The sequence below is a fragment of the Oncorhynchus clarkii genome, chromosome 32, assembly GCF_045791955.1.
Source record: "Oncorhynchus clarkii lewisi isolate Uvic-CL-2024 chromosome 32, UVic_Ocla_1.0, whole genome shotgun sequence".
Lineage (NCBI taxonomy): Eukaryota > Metazoa > Chordata > Actinopteri > Salmoniformes > Salmonidae > Oncorhynchus > Oncorhynchus clarkii.
The window spans coordinates 29,916,772-29,939,976 of NC_092178.1; the positions used below are offsets into that span (position 1 = coordinate 29,916,772).

Sequence of the window (23,205 nt, forward strand, 5' to 3'; positions counted from 1 at the left end):
GAATATCTGAGGCTGGTAACTCTAATGAACTTATCCTCTGCAGCAGAGGTAACTCTGGGTCTTCCTCTCCTGTGGCGGTCCTCATGAGAGCCAGTTTCATCATAATGCTTGATGGTTTTTGCGGCTGCACTTGAAGAAACGTTCCAAGTTTGTGCCATTTTCTGGATTGACTGACTTTCATGTCTTAAAGTAATGCTTATTTGAGCTGTTCTTGCCATAATATGGACTTGGTATTTTACTAAATAGGGCTATCTGCTGTATACCACCTCAACCTTGTCACAACACATCTAACTGACTCAAAAAAGAAATTCCACAAATAAAAACTCTTAACAAGGCACACCTGTTAATTGAAATGCATTCCAGGTGAAAACCTCATTAAGCTGGTTGATGGTTGAAAGAATGCCAAGAGTGTGCAAAGCTGTCATCAAGGCGAAGGGTGGCTACTTTGAAGAATCTCAAATATAAAATATATTTTGTTTAACGCTTTTTTTGGTTACTACATGATTTCCTATGTGTTATTTCATAGTTTTGATTGCTTCACTATTGTTGTACAATGTAGAAAATAGTACAAATAATGGAGGAAGATATTATGCATGTGTGCATACATCTGCACTGTCTCGCTTGACAGGCTTACAGTGGCACTGGGAATGATACTTATGCCTGTAATGTGTTTACACGCGTGTGTGCATGACTGTGTGAGTGCATGTGCGTGTCTGCGGTCTTCGAAGAGTAGCTATGTGTACTGCATGAGTTCTAGAGATGATATGAATATGTTTTAATGTCTCTGTGGGAACGTAATGGTGTGCAGCTTATTTACGGTCTGTCCTAACAGCCATATGGTCTAATCAGTGCAAACTTTGTACCGGGTCTCTCTCTGTGTGTGAGTCTGGCTGTGTGCAGTATGCATTCAGTGCAGATTTCTTATATATATATATATATATATATATATATATATTTTTCAGTGCAGATTGTGTTGGGCTGAGGTTTTTCTCATATAGTGCAGGCCTCTTTCTCTCTGTCTCTCCCTCCTTCTCTCTGCGTGTGTGTTATGGATGGGGCCCTTTCTTGTCAATTGGAGTAGCCCCCCCCCCCTCTATTTCTCTTTCCATCACCCTCTCTCTCTCTCTCCTCTTTCTATACCACCCCTCTGCTCTCTCACACCCCTCCCTTCCTCTGTCTGTCCGCCCCCCCCTACTCTGTCTTTCTGCTCTCCCTCTACCCCACTCTCCCTCCCTCTGCCTTATATGGATCATGTTTAATGATGTGGGGAAGAGGCTTTTGTTTCCGGTGCTGACCATGATGGATGTCTTCCTACAGTCAGAAATAACACCAGTCTCTCTCCACTTTTATGGGCCTAATGGGCCTCCAATCAATACACACACACAAAGAGACCAGCCTCCCAGATATGTTTCAGCTGCACGTGTGTGTGTGTGTGTGTGTGGAGTGTTTGGGAGTGCATGCGTGTGTGATAATAATTAAATGAGAGAAAGATTGGTTGTTTGCAATAATACATATGCAATAGCCAAAAAGCAAACAAGCCAGGATTGGTTATTATATTATTTACACCATTTCATATTTCAATCTGTAGACATTTATTTAGCAAATGTATCACCCTTCTGCTAACCCTGTGCTAGAAACCAGCTATGATTAGTCAGTCTCTTCTCTCTCTCCATCTTTCTTTCTCTCTCTCCACTCGCTCTCCTTATCCCTCCCCCTTCATCTCTAGTGTTGCTGGCCATTACAGCCCAGTAACTGCTCATCCTATCCATCCTAACCTCCTCTCTCTCCTTCCTCCCATTCCCCCTTTCTCCATCCTCACCTTTCCAACTCCTCCCTCTATCCTCAAATTCTGTCTACTCATCTCTCTATGAATTTCTATATTTTACCACACCCCTTTCCTCCCTCCCTTTCATCCTCTCTTCATCAGCCCTTCATTCTAGAGTATATTTCATCATCTATCCTCCATCCCTCACCTTTATTCCTCTGAAATGTATTTTAATAAAAAATTAAAATCCTCCTCCATCACCCAGTTTCCCCTCTCTCTCTCCCTCCTTTCCTCATTCCCTTCTCTAACTAGGATGGGTCTATTGTCAGGCCATTACTGTAAAAGAGAAGGAATGTGTTGTTAATAACCTACCTAAATAAAGGTAATAAATCAAGGTAATGTCTTCTCTCTTCCCTCCCTCCATCCACCCCCTCCTCCCCATCCCTCACCTGGATGTGTCTCTTGCTGATCTGTTGGGTGATGTGGACTCGTCCCGTGCTGGGGTCCACCCCTGCCAGGGGTACCGCCGCCTCCCCGATGACATCATCACGGGCAAAGCGGTCAAAGCTAAGCACCAGGAAGTGCAGCGTGAGGTCAGGCAGTGCGCTGTAGGCCACGCCGTAGAACGTAAACGTCTCGTCAAATACTGGCTCCAGGGTCTTCCTCAGAACGCGGGTCTGCAGAGCAATCGCTTTTATTTCAGTCTGGTTGCTATTGTGACAGTAGCACTTAAACAGTTACAGTGACACTAACACTATATTTTACAATAACAAATAACAGGGATAATGCAGGGCTCTTCAAACTTTTCTTGCCTCATGTTTGCAATAATAAAAACATATAGCGTCATCTTATTTTGATCTAAATCTGTAATGATAATTCAAATAATTCAATAATAACAGTATTAGCCTAATTGGGACTGCAACCCCAAACACCTAAACCCTCAACAAAGCAAATCAAAGAAAACAGTGGAAAGGAACAACCCTGTAGGTAGGAAGAAACCTCAAGAGGAACCAGACTCACCTTGACCCGGTGCTTCTTTTCTGGCAGTATGGTCATCTTCACGTAGGGGTCCGAGCTACCTGCCTGCTCGTCCACGGCGGGCAGACCATGGGCGCCAACAATGGTCACCACCAGAGCCTTCTTGGGGAAGTTGTAGTCCACGACCAGGCTGAGGGTACCTAGGGCAGCGGGCAGCATGGTGTTGCCCTCCCCCTGACACGGGGTAAAGGGCGAGGCTGTCTTGCTGGCGTCACAGCTACTGCTGCTGCTGTTAACCCTGGAGCTGCTCTCCAGGCAGCAGTAGTCGGAGCGGATGGGCAGCGCCTTCTCTAACCTAGGCTGTCCAGCAGGGGGAAGTAGGTGGCTCATCTGCAGGTTGGTGGAGCTGTTGAGCAGGCCCGTTTCTGGGTCGACGTCCACTAGCATCACCCTTCCTCCTCCCCCTTTTCCTCGCTCACCATTACGACCCCACTCGACGCCAGATCCGCTGCCATTTCGCGAGGAGCCCGGGCGTCGACCCACACGGACTATCTTCTTGTTACTAAGTGTTTCCGGGTAGATGCTGATTCCCTTGAGCATGTGGATGAACCTGTAGGGCGGATCCACGGCCTGGTCGCAGGGTCCTGATTGGAGCTTGTAGCTGCCCGTCATCTGACGGTAGCGACGCTGGCAGCAGGTCCAGAGGAAGACGGCCACCGTGACTGAGACCACCAGGACCCCGGCGCCCAGGAAGCCCGCCAGCACCGGGGACACGTCTGAGAAGGGTGGCGGAAGAGAAAGAGGGACAGAACAGAGAAAGGTTATTCATTTGATCTGATCATTTCCTTTCCATCGTTATAAACCCCATTTCTTCAACACTGATGGGTTGAAAGCCTTATTAAACAGGAAGATCTGAACTTTTTAAAAACTGCCTAAAACAAACAAATGAAGAACACGTGAGATATGACACACAAGGTAGGATACCATCAAAAAGCATCACTCTCTGCCTAAAGTGAGAACATGAAAGGCTGTCAAAAAGATGTGCTAAAAAGCAGGAAAAAGAGGTTCAAAACACAAATAAACCTTAAATGGATGAAATTGATAAATGTGGTAGGATCAAAGGATTTCAGTTTGTCCCTGTTCATGTTTCTTGGGGCCTTGTCAGATGAGGAAGTTGAAGTTGCTGTAATCCTACTGCAACGACTTATATGTTTTACACCATGTTTACACGGCGCATTTTGGAAAACACACAACACCACTGACTTCAATTTGGACTGCGAGCGGTACCGGAGCGCCAAGTCTAGGTCCAAGAGGCTTCTAAAACAGTTTCTACCCCCAAGCCATAAGACTCCTGAACATCTAATCAAATTGCCACCCAGACTATTTGCAATGCCCCCCCTAATAAACCACTGCTACTCTCTGTTGTTATTACCGGTATCTATGAATAGTCACTTTAATAACTCTACCTACATGTACATATTACCTCAACTAACTGTATATAGTCCTCAACCCCTGTATATAATCTCGCTATTGTTATTTTACTGCTGCTCTTTAATTACTTTTATGTATTTTTTTTTTTAACTGCATTGTTGGTTAGGGGCTCGTAAGTGAGCATTTCACAGTAAGGTCTACCTACACCGGTTGTAATTGGCGCATGTGACTCATAAAATTGGATTTGATTTCTTTCTAAACCCCACTTTGTAAGTTACCTATTAGAATGCGACAATAATTTGTGTCGTTCTGGCTTGGACAAGGCTTATAGTCGCTTTAATACTGGCTCGTTCTCTGAGGCCTCTTCACCAGCCCTGTAGTCTCACACACACACATACACACCGTAATTAGTGTTGTAATGAGTCCAAATACTAACCGGTGACAGCTCTACATTGTTATAACTGAACTTCAGTAAAGGCTGCAATGTCAAAAGTTTTAAAAAAAACAAGCCTATAATAGTTTTTGACAGGCTTGCCTTAGAACTATCATTGGCCTAAACTTTTAAACAGCAATTTATCCTGCACATATGGGTACCCTTATGCCCAGGTAAGTGCTATCAGTCATCTACTGATGGTGTAGGTAGATTAAGGTTTGGTGATGCTGGTCACATTTTCTCAGGAACTGTCTATCTTTGAGTAAAGCAGTGGGTTCTCTGTCTTGTTGCTAATGTTTAAACTTTGTCTGTAATGTTACTTTTATTTACTACATTACTATGCATGTTGACTACCATGAAAACATGGTTTCCTTCGCCCTCTCCTTCAATTTAAACCATTTTATTCAGATTAAGCCATTTTCCCCAATAATATTCTGTCTTTCCTTCACTGTCCTCTCCCTCTCTCATTTGGGTGGCCCTGGCAACAGCGGGGGCCCCTCTCCCGTCGAGCTGGTCGGTCGGAGCTGTTTGGAATTCCGAGTTCACCCCGGAGCGGATGAGAAGAGGATGTGCGTTCCACCGTCTCCACACATAATCAGACTCCAGAAGCCATCGAGAGAGTTGGGGGGGGGGGGGGGGGGGGGGTTTACTCACACACTGGCACACACACACTAAGAAACACGGCGCCTGGTATACAGTGTTTTCCAGTTAATGGACACCCGTTATTGTCATGTATGGTAATGTGGTGAGGGATGGAAGCCTCTGAAAAAGCGTGTCTGTGTGTGTGTGTGTGGTCAGGGGTGTGAAGAGTGTAGTATTCAGCACGCGTCATGCAGTCTTGCTCCATCAGGGGGCGGGACAGGGACCCGGGCGTATGTAAGGTTCTGCATACAAATCATCAGTGCACACTATAGAGCAGGGATCTCCAGCACTACTGAGTCTGCAGGCTATCACTCCAGTCCTGCAATAACACACCTGATTTAGCCAATCATTGTCCAGACTGTAGAGATCATGAATGTGTGGATTGCGTGTGCGTTGCGTGCTTGTGTGCGGTTGACAGACACTGCTGTACGGCTGCACTGATCACAGCTATAATGAGGCCTCAAGAGCCTCATTATTTCTCATTTTCTCCTGCGAGTTCTATGTAAAACAACTCAGCAGCAAGGAAAACTGGGAGGTGAACTACACTATACACACTTAGCATAAAGAATGTTCATGCACTTACAGTAAAAACACTCACATACTGCATTCACAAAAAGCCACCGATGCAAATGCATAAACAACTAAATAAATAAAAGCCCTGAATTATGCATGCCGTTGTCATGGGAATTGTCATGGAAGTTCAATTTGTTTTTTTGTGTAAACGGACCAATTTGCTCACTAATAGGTTTAAAGGGACTATATTACAGTGTAGGCTACGGAATACATAGTTGTTTGTGACTGTTCACTTGTTTACTGTAAAGGCAATCATGTTATATGGTAAGAGCCATTCTGACTTCTGTATGGAGTCAAGTCAGCCTCTAGAATGAGTCATTCTCTATATCTCACTGACCTCTCCTTGGGTCTATGAATGAATACAGATACTGATGAATACAGATGAATGTCAATGTCTCATTCAACATGATGTGTCTTCCTAACAATGGTATCAACACACTTGGAAATTCAAGTGAAGTGCAGCTCATATTCATGCGTGTCACATGGGGATGTCTGCCAACTGAAGAGATTCCTCCCACCAGAGTTGTGTTCAATAGGACACATGGAAAACAAAAGTCTGTGTTCATGTTGGGCAAGTTCTGGCAGCATCGCTCAGTTTCAAAATGTTTCAGGACGTTTTCTCCCTACTGAACAGGACCCATGTGTCATGTAAAAGGCGGCGGGATAGGCCTGAAACTGAAACAAGAAGCCACACCCACCAATGGACACCCTAATGATTTCACTTCCGGCGCCGACAGAGATGGCCGCCTCGCTTCACGTTCCTAGGAAACTGATCATAACAACATACAGGAACTCAAGTCCTTCTGTTCACCTGACTTAGAACTCCTCACAATCAAATATCGACCGCATTATCTACCAAAGGAATTCTCTTCGATTATAATCACAGCCGTATATATTCCCCCCTAAGCAGACACATCGATGGCCCTGAACAAACTTTATTTGACTCTATGTAAACTGGAAACCACATATCCTGAGGCTGCATTCATTGTAGCTGGGGATTTTAACAAGGCTAATCTGAAAACAAGACTCCCTAAATTCTATCAGCATATCGATTGGGCAACCAGGGCTGGTAAAACCCTGGATCATTGTTATTCTAACTTCCGCGACGCATATAAGGCCCTCCCCCGTCCTCCTTTCAGAAAAGCTGACGACGACTCCATTTTGTTGCTTCCAGCCTATAGACAAAAACTAAAACAAGAAGCTCCCGCGCTCAGGTCTGTTCAACGCTGGTCCGACCAATCTGATTCCACTCTTCAAGACTGCTTCGATCACGTGGATTGGGATATGTTCCGCATTGTGTCCAACAACAACATTGACAAATACGCTGATTCGGTGAGCGAGTTCATTAGAAAGTGCATTGGCGATGTCGTACCCATAGCAACTATTAAAACATTCCCAAACCAGAAACCGTGGATTGATGGCAGCATTCGCGCAAAACTGAAAGCGCGAACCACTGCTTTTAACCAGGGCAAGGTGACCGGAAACATGACCGAATACAAACAGTGTAGCTATTCCCTCCGCAAGGCAATCAAACAAGCTAAGCGTCAGTATAGAGACAAAGTAGAGTCACAATTCAACGGCTCAGACACAAGAGGTATGTGGCATGGTCTACAGTCAATCACGGATGACAAAAAGAAAACCAGCCCCGTTGCAGACCAGGATGTCTTGCTCCCAGACAGACTAAATAACCTCTTTGCCCGCTTTGAGGACAATACAGTGCCACTGACACGGCGCGCTACCAAAACCTGAGGTCTCTCCTTCACTGCAACCGACGTGAGTAAAACATTTAAACGTGTTAACCCTCGCAAGGCTGCAGGCCCAGACGGCATCCCCAGCCGCGTCCTCAGAGCATGCGCAGACCAGCTTGCTGGTGTGTTTACGGACATATTCAATCAATCCTTATCCCAGTCTGCTGTTCCCACATGCTTCAAGAGGGCCACCATTGTTCCTGTTCCAAAGAAAGCTAAGGTAACCGAGCTAAACGACTACCACCCCGTAGCACTCACTTCCGTCATCATGAAGTGCTTTGAGAGACTAGTCAAGGACCATGTCACCTCCACCCTACCTGACACCCTAGACCCACTCCAATTTACTTACCGCCCCAATAGGTCCACAGACGACACAATCGCAACCACACTGCCCTAACCCATCTGGACAAGAGGAATACCTATGTGAGAATGCTGTTCATCGACTACAGCTCAGGACTTAACATAGTACCCTCCAAACTCGTCATCAAGCTCGAGACCCTGGGTCTCGACCCCGCCCTGTGCAACTGGGTACTGGACTTCCTGACGGGCCGCCCCCAGGTGGTGAGGGTAGGTAACAACATCTCCACCCCGCTGATCCTCAACACTGGGGCCCCACAAGGGTGCGTTCTGAGCCCTCTCCTGTACTCCCTGTTCACCCACGACTGGATGGCCATGCACGCCTCCAACTCAATCATCAAGTTTGCGGACAACACTACAGTGGTAGGCTTGATTACCAACAACGACGAGACGGCCTACAGGGAGGAGGTGAGGGCCCTCGGAGTGTGGTGTCAGGAAAATAACCTCACACTCAACGTCAACAAAACTAAGGAGATGATTGTGGACTTCAGGAAACAGCAGAGGGAGCACCCCCCTATCCACATCGATGGGACAGTAGTGGAGAGGGTAGAAAGTTAAGGTCTCCGGCGTACACATCACAGACGAACTGAATTGGTCCACCCACACAGACAGCGTTGTGAAGAAGGCGCAGCAGCGCCTCTTCAACCTCAGGAGGCTGAACATTTCTGCTTGTCACCAAAATCACTCAAACTTCTACAGATGCACAATCAAGAGCATCCTGTCGGGCTGTAGCACCGCCTGGTACAGCAACTGCTCCGCCCACAACCGTAAGGCTCTCCAGAGGATAGTGAGGTCTGCACAACGCATCACCGGGGGCAAATTACCTGCCCTCCAGGACACCTACACCACCCGATGTCACAGGAAGGCCATAAAGGTCATCAAGGACAACAACCACCCGAGCCACTGCCTGTTCACCCCGCTATCATCCAGAAGGCGAGGTCAGTACAGGTGCATCAAAGCAGGGACCGAGAGACTGAAAAACAGTTTCTATCTCAAGGCCATCAGACTGTTAAACAGCCACCACTAACATTGAGTGGCTTCTGCCAACATACTGACTCAACTCCAGCCACTTTAATAATGGGAATTGATTGTATCACTAGCCACTTTAAACAATGCCACTTAATATAATGTTTACATACCCTACATTACTCATCTCATATGTATATGTATATACTGTACTCTCCATCTACTGCATCTTGCCATCTTTTTGTAATACATGTATCACTAGCCACTTTAAACTATGCCACTTTTATGTTTACATACCCTACATTACTCATCCCATATGTATATACTGTACTCGATACCATCTACTGCATCTTGCCTATGCCGTTCCGTACCATCACTCATTCATATATCTTTATGTACATATTCTTATCCCTTTACACTTGTGTGTATAAGGTAGTAGTTGTGGAATTGTTAGGTTAGATTACTCGTTGGTTATTACTGCATTGTCGGAACTAGAAGAACAAGCATTTCGCTACACTCGCATTAACATCTGCTAACCATGTGTGTATGTGACAAATACAATTTCATTTGATTTGATTCAGATTCACAACTGCAGTCTGCAAAGCCACCTTCTTTGGTTAAAATCTGTGACTGAGGGGCCTCCCGGGTGGCGCAGTGGTTAAGGGCCATCAGAGTCCCTGGGTTAAAAAATTCTGTGACTGAGGCCCAAAATCAACCTCAGCGGTCAGGAACAACTACGCATAGTCACATTTGCTTAAGGTTACCTAACTCTGTTATAAAGCAAAGATGACAGAGGCCCCAGCTATCAACTACAATAATTCTGCGAGAGATTTTCTCTTGGAAGAAAATGATAGTAAAGGAAGAGAACTTAAAATTGTACTATCAAAAACCAACAGGTTTCAGCATAGCCTTCATTAACCGTCAAATTAGTAGCCTGGTAAAACCAGACTGAACACAGCTCTTACAGCTCTCTTGAGTGCAGCATTCAGTCTGGTTTGACCAGGCTAGAACTGGACTGGATGACCCCAGATGCTTGAAGCTGCAGGCAGCCACACCCCGGGCCACCAGTAAGCTGCATGTGCAGGGATTTAGCTTTCGTTTTAGTGGCCAATATTCATATCCAGCAGTGAAGTCAGCTGGAGAGGCTTAGCAACAGTGCTGGAGGCAAAAATTGGGTCAGGGTTAGCAGGCACTTGTCCAGTTGTGTGACAGACAGGAGGATTTTAACAGCTTGACAAGCCAGACAGAAAAACTAAAATGGCCATGAAATGAATGAAGGTGGCAAACATGGTTACTTGAGGATAAGAATTGGGGTAGAATTCAAAGGTAACAGGAAGAGAGAAGGAAATGGGCAGGAGAAAGGGGAGAAGAAATGGTGAATGAAAGAGAGAGAGTCAGGAAATGCGGTATGAATGAGTGGTGACTTTGGCTGCTAACGGAGAGACAACCAGTGAGACAAAGGATCCATAGCTAGGGCGCAGACGGAGAGTCGAGAGCAAGCGTGCCAGACAAACAGACTTTTGGGACATTTCTGAAGAGTGACAGTCACTTCCATGCGGGCCTTGGGAATTCAGAACAGCAGACACTTGTCTGCGTACCGCAGGGCATACCTCACGGCTAAACCATTTAGTCATTTTATCGTCAATAAAATCAGTTACTGGCATCTTGTCCTGCTTTCCCTTTTCTCTTTCTCCTTTTCCTCCCAGAGGCAATGTTTTACCTTTTCCCACCCTCTATTTCTTAATCTCTCTCTTCCTCTCATCCACTCACTGTATCTCCATAGTGTCTACAGTGGCTGCCCACACCCACTCACTCCCCCTCTAGACAAAGACTCGACCACCCCCCCCTACACCATTGATCATTGTGACCCCAGTGGGGCATTTTTTGGAGAGTCTTTAAAGCACAGCTGTGAAGCTCTCGTTGCCTAGACACATCCCCTGAGAGACAGACACAGAGAGAGAGACACAGACCAAAATGGTCACGGTCTAAATGAAATAAAACCTTGAGTGAGTTCACATCTCGATAGCAATACTGAAGGCGAAATCCAGGATTTCAAAAGGAACAAAATGCGTGAAAGAACAAGTGTGTGTACACGTGTCTGTGCATACGCAGGAGGCGTCCATTATTAATAGACTGCAGTAAATTGTTAATCACGAGCAATGATTCTATTGTCTGATTCATACGCGAGGAGGCGAGCGGGTAAGTGTGGGACTGTGGAGGAATACGGTAAGTGTCACGTCCTGACCTTAGTTCCTTTTTTATGTCTCTATTTTAGTTTGGTCAGGGCGTTAGTTGGGGTGGGCATTCTATGTTTTGTGTTCTATGTTTTCCATTTCTATGTGTTTGGCCTGGTATGGTTCCCAATCAGAGGCAGCTGGCAATCGTTGTCTCTGATTGAGAACCATACTTAGGCAGCCTGTTTTTCCCACTTGAGTTGTGGGTAGTTGTTATCTGTCTCTCTACCAGACCGGACTGTTTCAGTTGTGCTTTTGTTTACTTTGTGTTTCAGTGTTCAGTTATCGAATAAATCTAACATGGACACTTACCATGCTGCATCTTGGTCCTCTCCTTCCAACAGCCGTTACAGAACTACCCACCAAAAAAGGACCAAGCAGCGTGGTCACCAGGAGCAGCATGGAATGGACTCATGGACATGGGAGGGCATTCTGGACGGGAAGGGGTCCTACTCATGGGAGGAGATCCTGGCTGGAAGGGATCGCCTCCAATGGGAACAGGTGGAGGCAGCCAGGAGAGCGGAGGTAGCAGGTAAAGGGAGCCAGCGCTTTGCATCTGGTCTCCAGTGCGTCTCCTCGGCCCGGGTATATGGCACCAGCCCTACGCACGGTGTCCCCGGTTCACCAGCACAGCCCAGTGCGGTCTGTTCCACCCCGCCGCACTTGCCGGGCTTCGGGGAGTATCCAGCCAGGACAGGTTGTGCAGGCTCGGTGCTCGAGACCTCCAGTGTGCCTCCACGGTCCGGTCCATCCGGTAACTCCTCCACGCACCAGGCCTCCGGTGGCAGCCCCACGCACCAGGCTGTCTCTCCGTCTCCTCCCTCCAGGTGCTCCCTCCTGTCCAGCGCTTCCAGAGTCTGGGGCGGTGTGTCACAGATACACATTAATTGATAGCAAAGGGTGTAAACACGGTTTCCCATGCTTGTTCAATGAACCATAAACAATTATTCAACATGCACCTGTGGAACGGTCATTAAGACACTAACAGCTTACAGACAGTAGGCAATTAAGGTCCCAGTTATGAAAACTTAGGACACTAAAGAGGCCTTTCTACTGACTCTGAAAAACACCAAAAGAAAGATGCCCAGGGTCCCTGCTCATCTGTGTGAACGTGCCTTAGGCATGCTGCAAAGAGTCATAAGGACTGCAGATGTGGCCAGGGTAATAAATTGCAATGTCCGTACTGTGAGACGCCTAAGACAGCGCTACAAGGAGACAGGATGGACAGCTGATTGTCCTCGCAATGGCAGACCACGTGTAACAACACCTGCACAAGATCGGTACATCCAAACATCACACCTACGGGACAGGTACAGGATGGAAACAACAACTGCCCGAGTTACACCAGGAATGCCAAATCCCTCCATCTGTATTCAGACTGTCCGCAAGAGGCTGAGAGAGGCTGGACTGAGGGCTTGTAGGCCTGTTGTAAGGCAGGTCCTCACCAGACATCACCGGCAACAACGACGCCTTTGGGCACAAACCCACCGTCGCTGGACCAGACAGGACAGGCAAAAAGTGCTCTTCACTGACGAGTCACAGTTTTGTCTCACCAAGGGTGATGCTCGGATTTGCGTTTACCGTCGAAGGAATGAGCGTTACACCGAGGCCTGTACTCTGGAGCGGGATTGATTTGGAGGTGGAGGGTCCGTCATGGTCTGAGAAAGTGTGTCACAGCATCATCGGACTGAGCTTGTTGTCATTGCAGGCAATCTCAACACTGTGCATTACAGGGAAGACATCCTCCTCCCTCATGTGGTATCCTTCCTGCAGGCTCATCCTGACATGACCCTCCAGCATGACAATGCCACCAGCTATACTGCTCGTTCTGTGTGTGATTTCCTGTAAGACAGGAATGTCCGTGTTCTGCCATGGCCAGCGAAGAGCCCGTCAGGGACCTGTTGGATCGGAGGGTGAGGGCAAGGGCCATTCCCCCCAGAAATGTCTGGGAACTTGCAGGTGCCTTGGTGGAAGAGTGGGATAACATCTCACAGCAAGAACTGCACATCTGGTGCAGTCCATGAGGAGGAGATGCACTGCAGTACTTAATGCAGCTGGTGGCCACACCAGATACTGACTGTTACTTTTGATTTTGACCCCCCCCCCCTTTGTTCAGGGACACATTATTCAATTTCTGTTAGTCACATGTCTGTGGAATTTATTCAGTTCATGTCTCAGTTGTTGAATCTTGTTATGTTCATACAAATATTTACACATGTTTAGTTAGCTGAAAATAAACGCAGTTGAAAGTGAGAGGACGTTTATTTTTTTGCTGAGTTTACTTTATAAATGCATTGTCACAAATCAATGTGCAGTTTCTAGCCAACTAGCCTGCTAATATTAGCTTTACCAGCCTGCTAACATTACCTTAGCACTGAATCAGTCAGCCATTTAAACATTTTAGTCATTTAGCGGACGCTCTTATCCAGAGCGACTTACAGAAGCAATTAGGGTTAAGTGCTTTGCTCAAGGGCAGATGGTCCAATTTTTCACCTAGTTGGCTCAGTGATTTGAACCAACGCTCTTAACCGCTAGGCTACCTGCAAAATAGATAGCTTAGTGCTTGAGTGCTATCTAGATTCTGAGGTGGGAAAAGTTAGAAAACTCCCGTAGCCTACTTAACAGAGAACATGCCAAAAGTTGACAAAACAAAAAGGAGAACAGGCGAGGTACTACACCATTAGTGCAAGCAGGTATGATTTTCGCTTTCATTGAGCCCACAGCAATAAAGCACCAGAGCCTGCTGTGCTAAAGTGTTTCCACTAGATAACACAGCCACAAAGACTGTGACTAGCATGAGATGTGGCTAACGTTAGCCAGCTTGAGCTAGCTAGCTTAAACTCTGTAGCACAAAGTAGATCCTCCATATGACGTTGAGGGTACTTTAGAAGTTATCCGGAAATAAGTCAATAAATATGAAACAACTAGGGTTGCTAAATTCCTGGAACTTTCAACAAATTCCCTTGTTTTCCAGAAATTGTGGTTGGAGGATTCCAGGATTTTCTGCTTATTCTCTCAAGATTCCAGAAATCTCCAACCGGGATTTCGGGAAAACCAGGGAATTTATTGAAAGTTCCCCGAATTTTGCAACCCTAGTAATAACATTTTTTTTTTTTTACTATGTTTGTACTTATAGGTAACCAGGTAGTGACTAAAACTAAGTTACTAAGTCTTTGACCACACTGTGTTGTTACATTGTTGAGTAAAAACTCATGTTTCCTACCCTTTAAGTGGCAAACCGTCCCGCTCAGGAGTGACCGCTAACTTTTCTGAAAGGTGACGTCAAGGTGCATGGAAACATTACATTCTGAAGTACCTCCACTACACAGAGTCATGTGTCTCAAGAATTTTTCAAATAACCCAAACACTCATATAAACGTTCTTGTAAGCAATCTCTTTTCCCTCTTACACGTACAACATATGTCACACAGTAAGACATTAACAAAGACGAAACATCTGTAAACATCCATCTCCCCTACTGCCATCAACACGCCGAGGTAAATCACTGCTGCTCAGCTTCACAGGACTAAGCTAAAAGACTATCTAAACCACCTTTCACACAACGTTAGCTTCCTCGGTGTGTGTTTCTTCATCCTGAAATCTCGGTGAACATGAGTAATACAGACAGACATCTTGTCCCGAGGTGGATTGTGCTGTATTTCACCACTGGGTGAGAAAGGGGCTTGTCACTCTGACACCAGTCACTATGGCATTAAATCACAAGCGCTGTTCCGGCTAGGCCGGACACACTGCAGAGAGAAGGTACAGAGAGAGATGGAGGGAGGGAGGGAGGGATGGAGGGAGGGAGGGAGGGGAAGAGAGGTGAGGAGGGTAGGACTGTGTGTCACTGTCAGCTCACTCCTTCATCCAGGCTAGTCTGCCTCAGTGAGACATGTACCCCCAAAGAGACAAAGGCAATAACATAAGGGTACTGTGCACCCGAGTGGCGCAGCAGTCTAACATGCTGACCACACCGCTCGCAACTTTACACATACGTGCTAGTCAATCATTGCACCCACACTGCTCGCTCGCCTCAGTGAGCGTCAGCGTGGCCAGGTGCCAAAATAGAAATAGGTTCTATTTGTGAGGCTCAATGCGCTGCAAGTCTGCCCTCTCCCATCTCCTCATTAGTGTTTAGGAGCATATACCCACGTGGGTGATTGAAAGTTGAACTGACATCTACACGCCAGTTGGATGTCGTAATGCACCATAAAGTTGGTTGCCAACCGCCATATAAAGTCCAAAGAAGTAAAAAAGAAGCCTGAGGAAGGAGGAGAGATGTCGAGAAAGGAATTTGGTTTACCGTTTTATCTGTGGATTCATTGTTGGAGTAGAGGACCTTGTGCATTTCAGGTAAAATAACAACCCAATGTTTATATCCCAGGACAACAGCAAGCTAGCTAGCTAAATTGCCATAAATGTTTTATGCTTTTCGACCAGTCCCCAAATTAATAGAATTGGTTCAGAGTTTGTTTTGATATTTCAACCTGCATGTCATGATCGTGTTTGGTGTGGGGGTACAAAATCAACATGCGCACGATCGCGCATGCACGCATCCAGTTTGGTCAGCATGTAAGGCAATGCATCTCAGTGCCAGAGGCGTCACTAGAGACCCTGGTTCGATCCCGGGCTGTATCACAACCGGCCGTGATCGGGAGTCCTATAGGGCACAATTGGCCCTGCATCGTCCGGGATAGGGGAGGGTTTGGCCGGGGTAGGCCATCATTATAAATAAGAATTTGTTCTTAACTGACTTGCCTAGTTAAATGAAGGTTAAATAAAACAATTAAATGCCAAATAAGTACACCAATAAGAATGAGATTCTTCAAAGTAGCCACCCTTTGCTTTGATGACAGCTTTGCACACTCTCGGCATTCTCTCAACCAGATTCATGAGGTAGTCATCTGGAATGCATTTTAATTAGCATGTGTGCCTTATTAAAAGATCAGTTGTGGAATTCCTTTCCTTCTTAATGCATTTGGGCCAATCGGTTGTGTTGTGACAAGGTACACAGAAGATAGACCTATTTGGTAAAATACCAAGTCCATATTATGGCAAGAACAGCTCAAATAAGCAAAGAGAAATGACAGTCCATCATTGCTTTAAGACATGAAGGTCAGTCAATCCGGAAAAGTGCAGTTGCAAAAATCATCAAGCGCTATGATGAAACTGGCTCACACGAGGAACGCCACAGGAAAGGAAGACCCAGAGTTACCTCTGCTGCAGAAGATAAGTTAATTAGTGTTACCAGCTTCAGAAATCGGCAATTAACTGCACCTCAGATTGACTTCAAAGAGTTCAAGTAACAGACACATCTCAACATCAAATGTTCAGAGGAGACTGCGTGAATCAGGACTTCATGGTCAAAGAAACCACTACTAAAGGACACCAATAAGAAGAAGAGACTTGCTTGGGCTAATAAATACAAGCAATGGACATTATCCAGGTGGAAATCTATCCTTTGGTCTGATGAGTCCAAATTGAGATTTTTGGTTCCAACCGCTGTGTCTTTGTGAGACGCAGAGTAGGTGAACGGATGATTTCCGCATGTGTGGGTTCCACCGTGAAGCATGGAGGAGATGGTGGGATGGTGTGTGGGTGCTTTGCTGGTAACACTGCCAGTGATTTACTTAGAATTCAAAGCACACTTAACCAGCATGGCTACCACAGCATTCTGCAGCGATACGCCATCCCATCTGGTTTTCGCTTAGTAGGACTATAATTTGTTTTTCCACATGGCAATGACCCAACACACCTCCAGGCTGTGTAAGGGCTATTTGACCAAGAAGGAGAGTGATGGAGTGCTACATCAGATGACCTGGCCTCCACAATTACCCGACCTTAACCCAATTGATATGGTTTGGAATGAGTTGGCCCGCAGAGTGAAGGAAAAGCAGCCAACAAGTGCTCAGCATATGTGGGAACTCCTTCAAGACTGCTGTTGGGAAAGCATTCCAGGTGAAGCTGGTTGAGAGAGTACCAAGAGTGTACAAAGCTGTCATCCACACAAAGGCTGGCTCCTTTGAAGAATCTCAAACACTTTTTTGGTTACTACATGATTCCATGTGTTATTTCATAGTTTTTATTTCTTCACTATTATTCTACAATGTAGAAAGTAGTTAAACAAATTTAAAAATAACCTTGAATGAGTAGGTGCGCAAGTATAAGGGATGCATAACCAGGCCAGCTCAGTACCACTTGTTTTGGCTCAGCTCAGTAGTGTGAAAATCCTTAAGGTGGGGTAAACTGCAGCTGTTCCCTCCAGCTTTGGCACTGGGCTCAACTCGGAGGGAAAATCCACCCATGAATCAAAACAAAAGCAATAAAAGTTGCTCTGGGAGATAGCTATCTGTTAAGGAGAGGAATTATGCTAATATGAATTTAACAATGCAGATCAATTGATAATCAAGGGAAGAAATAACAGAGTCCTTTTGTTGGTGTAATTAGACCCCACGCCCTCACTGAGGAGCTGCTCCAACACTCCAGACACAAACAAACAACATTAGCGCCTCTACCCTTCACTGCACACACAAAACAATCTCTACAGGAGGTCATTTATTTTCATAGACAATTCGGTTTGGCAAAGAGGAGGAGAGTTTGAATGTGTCTTACTGATTTTGTCAATGTGATGTGTCTCATCCCGTCCTGTTAGTTGTCTGCACTGGTTGTTGTGTAATCGATTGTTGAGTAATTGTAGGTGTAAACCATATATTTATACAGTAGGCTAAATATATGCATGTGACTGGGTGTAGTTAGTTTTTGAAATCTTTGTCCACTCATTCTCTTAATAATAACATATTCTGCCCAGAGTTAAGCCCCATAGTTAATGCTTTAACTCTGACATGGGAGCATGGTGCACTAGGCTATTGGTAAAACATCCATCAATGCTTCCCACCATCCCACGGTGACTTTACTAGATTACAATGACCACGCAAATTGATTGCTCAGCGAGTAAGGTTTTTGGGCAGACGTGAGAGACCACCATCCACCTTGCCCAAATGTTCTGTTACGCTATGGACAAAGGGTCCAGTTCAGCAATTCGGATAGATATTCTTTCAAATAAGAGAAGACCGGGCAGTCGTGCACAGTTGATGCCAAGCCTCAAGAATAGATTGAACGTCATCATCCTCTCTAACCCACACGCAGTCAAAAGCCATTCGAGAAGGATGGAGAAGTGCCTTCCAAACGGGTCTCACCTTTAACAATAAACGTGTACCGCGCACGAGATTAACCAGAAGTCAATATATATTGGTTTATATATAAATGTCAAAAGGCACATTTTCATTCAGTCCATATCCCCTGCCAACATTCCTCCTACAAGACAAAATATGACGAAGCAATAGTGGCTACCGCCGGAAACTAACGCACGCATGACCATACATTTTCATGTATAGGCCTATTTGTAATCCCAACAAATTAAACATAGACAACAGGCCTATGCTCAGTTTTTAAATTATTAGAATCGTTGACACTGTCGAGGCCTTGATAGGTCTGTGTTCTCCCCTCTGAACATTGTTGATTTTAAAAAAAATACATACTCACTAAATCCACATAGTTTAATGAGGCTTCCCATATTCTAGGGGTCTTTTTATGTCTTCCTGCTATTGGTTCAAAGCGACTGTATTTAATTACCAGAATAACATCACTGTAGGAGATAAGACTCACAAGAAGGAATCAACAATGTAGGCTACACGTCACTCGTACCGTTTTAAATGTTAAATCGGCGTGTGCCATTTAATTTCAAACATGAAATGAATTGAATATAGTACAAAAAACGAGACTAAACAACGAATGTAGCCCCTGGAGTCTTTCAGCCTTGTTAGGCCAACAAGACACCATTTAGAATCTAAGAACCTGAGAAACACTCATTTTTTTTCGGTTAGCCTAAAACAGTTGTCTGGCATGGTATTTATCATGAGGAAAAACATTTAATAATATGTCTTACCATATGCTGGTCTTAAATTGGTTATCTCAGCCATTTTGGGGTTCAAAAGGCTGTTGTCCCCCCAAAAATTAAAATAACAAATTAAACTCGCAGGCTTCTAATTTATTTCCATTAATGATATTGTCCCTACGCTTTTTCTTTAGGTCAGTAGGCTATATCAGCCGGGCGATGAGGCGACGATGTTTGACGGTCGTATTTTCCTCAGTCCGAAATTATTGTTGTGATTCAGTGGCTTCTCAAGGATGCTCTCGCAATTGCGGTTGCTTCAGCACACTCCTGTCTCGAGCTCAAATCGGGTGCGGTTGCTGAGCAAGACGGCAACAACCAGCCTTGAGGACCCCCCTGACAACCGTGAGTTTAAGGGAGAATGTTCTTGATTCCTCGCATGCTCTCTTCTCGCCTCTTTAACAAAACCCATTGGATGACAAGGTCAGAGGGGCGGGACCTCTGACCTTCTCATCCAATGGGTTTTGTTAAAGAGGCAAAACGATAGGATTTAAGGAATCAAGGAAACTCAAATGAGATTCTCCCTTGGAAATGTCTGGTTGCGAGATCCAATCATATCACCCTTTGCTACCACGAAGTTACCGAGAATTGCCCTCACCAACCAACCAGAGACAGCAACGCTACCAAGAATTGGCGAATGAGAACAAAGCAGTGGCATTGGCCAATGGGGATAGGGCTAGGGCAGGACACAGAAAAGGAGCATCTGTCCTATAACTTTTTTTTGGACTAGTGAAATACAACTTTTTCACAGCATAGTAACCAACTTGGGAAAAATTAATTGATAAGTTGGCATACTTTTATTTTTAACCCCTACAGATGTCGGATCTTAACTTGATTACTCTTTTGCCACTGAGAATTTTCCTGTTGCGTCAGGAAATTCAAATGAGCCTCATGATTAGTTGACTACAGCTCAGCGTTCAACACCATAGTGCCCACGAAGCTCATCACTAAGCTAAGGACCCTGGGACAAAACAACTCCCTCTGCAACTGGATCCTGGACTTCCTAACAGGCCACCCCCAGGTGGTAAGGGTTGGCAACAACACATCTGCCATGCTGATCCTCAACACTGGGGCCCTTCAGGGGTGTGTACTTAGTCCCCTCCTGTACTCCCTGTTCACCCACGACTACGTGGCCAAACACGACTCCAACACCATCATTAAGTTTGCTGATGACACAACAGTGGTAGGCCTGATCACCGACAATGATGAGACAGCCTATAGGAAGGAGGTCAGAGAACTGGCAGTGTGGTGCCAGGACAACAACCTCTCCCTCAATGTGAGCAAGACAAAGGAGCTGATCATGGACTACAGAAAAAGGCAGGTCGAAAAGGCCCCCATTAACATCGATGGGACTGTAGTGGAGCGGGTCGAGGGTTTCAAGTTCCTTGGTGTCCACATCACCAACAATCTATCATGGTCCAAACACACCAAGACAGTTGTGAAGAGGGCACGACAAAACCTTTCCCCCCCAGGAGACTGAAAAGATTTGGCATATGTCCCCAGATCCTCAAAAAGTTATATAGCTGCACCATCGAGAGCATCTTGACCGGTTGCTGCCTGGTATGGCAACTGCTCGGCATCTGACCGTACAATAAGGCGCTACGGAGGGTAGTGCGTACGGCCCAGTACATCACTGTGGCCAAGCTTCCTGCAATCCAGGACCTATAAAATAGGCGGTGTCAGAGGAAAGCCCATAAAATTGTCAGAGACTCCAGTCACCTAAGTCATAGACTTTTCTCTGCTACTGCACGGTAAGCGGTACCAGAGCGCCAGGTCTAGGACCAAAGGCTCCTTAACAGCTTCTATCCCGAAGCCATAAGAGTGCTGAACAACTAATCAGATGGCCACCGGACTATTACATTGACCCCCCCTCCATTTGTTTTGTACACTGCTGCTACTCGCTGTTTATTATCTATGCATAGTCACTTCACCCCTACCTACATGTACAAATTACCTCTAACCGGTGCCCCCGCACACTGACTCGGTACCGGTACTCCCTGTATATAGCCTCATTATTGTCATGTTATTGTGTTACTTTTTTATTATTTTATACTTTAGTTTATCTGGGAAATATTTTCTTAACTCTTCTTGAACTGCACTGTTGGTTAAGGTCTTGTAAGTAAGCATTTCACGGTAAGGTCTGAACTTGTTGTATTCGGCACATGTGACAAATAAAGTTAGATTTGATTTGATTTCCTGACAATGAGCAGTTCTCTTTCTCCATGCGGAGGCAGTCGAGTCATTGGGATCAGGCCTGCTATCAAAATAATTTTCTCTCACTCGCTCAAAACGCTAGGCCTAGGTCCTATTCCTGCAACATTCAAATGTACAAAAATGGATCTGAAATGCCATACACATAAACAACCTTGTTTTATATAGTTTAATAACACAAGATAGATATTGGTCTCCCCTAGGCTACGACATACAAGTGTGGAGTGTATCCTAAGGTTATGAATGAACAGTCAAAATTGAATTCAATCATGGCCTGGGGTAGTCTAGCAGTTAGGGCTGCTACCTTCAAAGTGCATATATAGGACTACTCTGTCGGTTCGTTTCTCGCTTATGATGTACATTTAACAAAAATATAAACGCAACAATTTCAAAGATTTTTCTGAGTTAGAGTTCATATAAGGAAATCAGTCAATTTAAATAAATAAATTAGGTCCTAATCTATGGATTTCACATGACTGGGAATACAGATATGCTGTTGGTCACAAATACTTGAACAAAAAGACTTAGACTCAATGGACAGATAGTGTAGTTGTCATTAAGTCTGTAAAAATATGTTACCTCATTCTGCTCTGGTCCAGAACTCTCCTGCCTATTACACTCATAGACTACTACCAACACCAAAGGCACGTTTGTATTGCTGTGCATGTGTGTTTCAACCCAAAAAGTAAATTTAATCATGTAGTGTGTGTTTTCATGTGCAGGTGGTTAAAGGTGTGGGAGAGGCACATGGGGAAGATCTCAATATGTTTTCTAAATTATTTTAAATCGCCTCCACATAGGAGATTTGATTGACTACTCTAACTTTTGCCACCTCAATCTCCTTCACCTTTACAGGCCACTCCAGGACCTCGGGATCATGATCCCCACCATAATTGCAACACCGTCGTCCTTCTACACACCGTTCTTTAATATGCTCTGTCTGTCTGCACACACTTGAAACATGACCAAATCCTTTACAATTCTTACACTGCAATGGTTTGGGGACGAAAGCTCTTGTGTCGGTATTTGCTCTTTGTCAAAAAACAACAGGACTGACAGACTTTATTATTTAGATTTTTTATATATATTTTTTATTTTGATAATTTTTCTCCATTCACCAATCAGGTCAGACACCGGGCACCAACCACACCAGGAAAACTCTTCAGGTATTCAACCTGAAAATCCGTCGGCACCCCTGAGATGACTACTTTGAAGGGTGCTCTACTCCGAAGTTCAAAACAAACACTCTTATTTTTGTTCTGATTTTTTTGAGGCTCACTGCAATCTTCCTCTGTTCTTCAGAAATATAAATTCATCTAAATAAGACCACTCCTGTTCACTCTGACAGACTCCAATTTTCCCAGCGTATACTTCACCATTTCGACACCTCAAACGGGTTTCCCACATATGTATCCTTACTCAACAAACGCACCCCAACAAGAAGAGATTCATTATCATTCATACACGTATCCTCCACTCCAATTTCCTTTTTGTTCCAGCTTTCGCTACTACTGTTGTCCATTCAGAACATTCGTCTTCACCAACTTTACTCGACGCGCTGCTTGATTCGAACTCAGCATCCATTTCCGCCATCTTGTCTTCCGGCACCACCCACAACCTCTTGGTTCACGGCGTTCTGATCTTTCGGCTACGCCACCATGACTGCGTTTAGACAGGCAGCCCAATTCTGATATTTTTTTCACTAATTGATCTTTTGACAATCAGATAAGTTCTGAAAAAGATCTAATGTGAAAAGATCTGATGTGATTGGTCAAAAGACCAAAGCTTTTCTAGGATTTGAAGACATTCAGGGCTTAGCCCAAAGCCAGTAGGGGGGTCTGAGGGGCTCCTCCCCCGGACAAAAAATAAGGAAGTTCAACAGCTAAATCCATCCATTTGGTGCACTTTTAGATGAA

At 45.1% G+C, this 23,205-nt stretch overlaps 1 protein-coding gene across 1 annotated transcript in view; it reads right to left on the minus strand.

Moving 5' to 3' along the window:
- LOC139392105 (synaptotagmin-11-like) overlaps positions 1 to 19,441 on the minus strand; it is a 30,658-nt gene extending 11,217 nt beyond the window's left edge. Inside the window, exons 1-3 of the mRNA XM_071139824.1 lie at positions 19,073 to 19,441; positions 2,786 to 3,519; positions 2,215 to 2,442 (exon numbers count right to left, since the gene is read on the minus strand). Of these exons, the coding sequence (XP_070995925.1) occupies positions 2,215 to 2,442; positions 2,786 to 3,519; positions 19,073 to 19,106 (996 nt within the window). The 5' untranslated portion in view covers positions 19,107 to 19,441. The remainder of the gene's footprint in view (positions 1 to 2,214; positions 2,443 to 2,785; positions 3,520 to 19,072) is intronic.
- Positions 19,442 to 23,205: the final 3,764 nt, after the last annotated feature.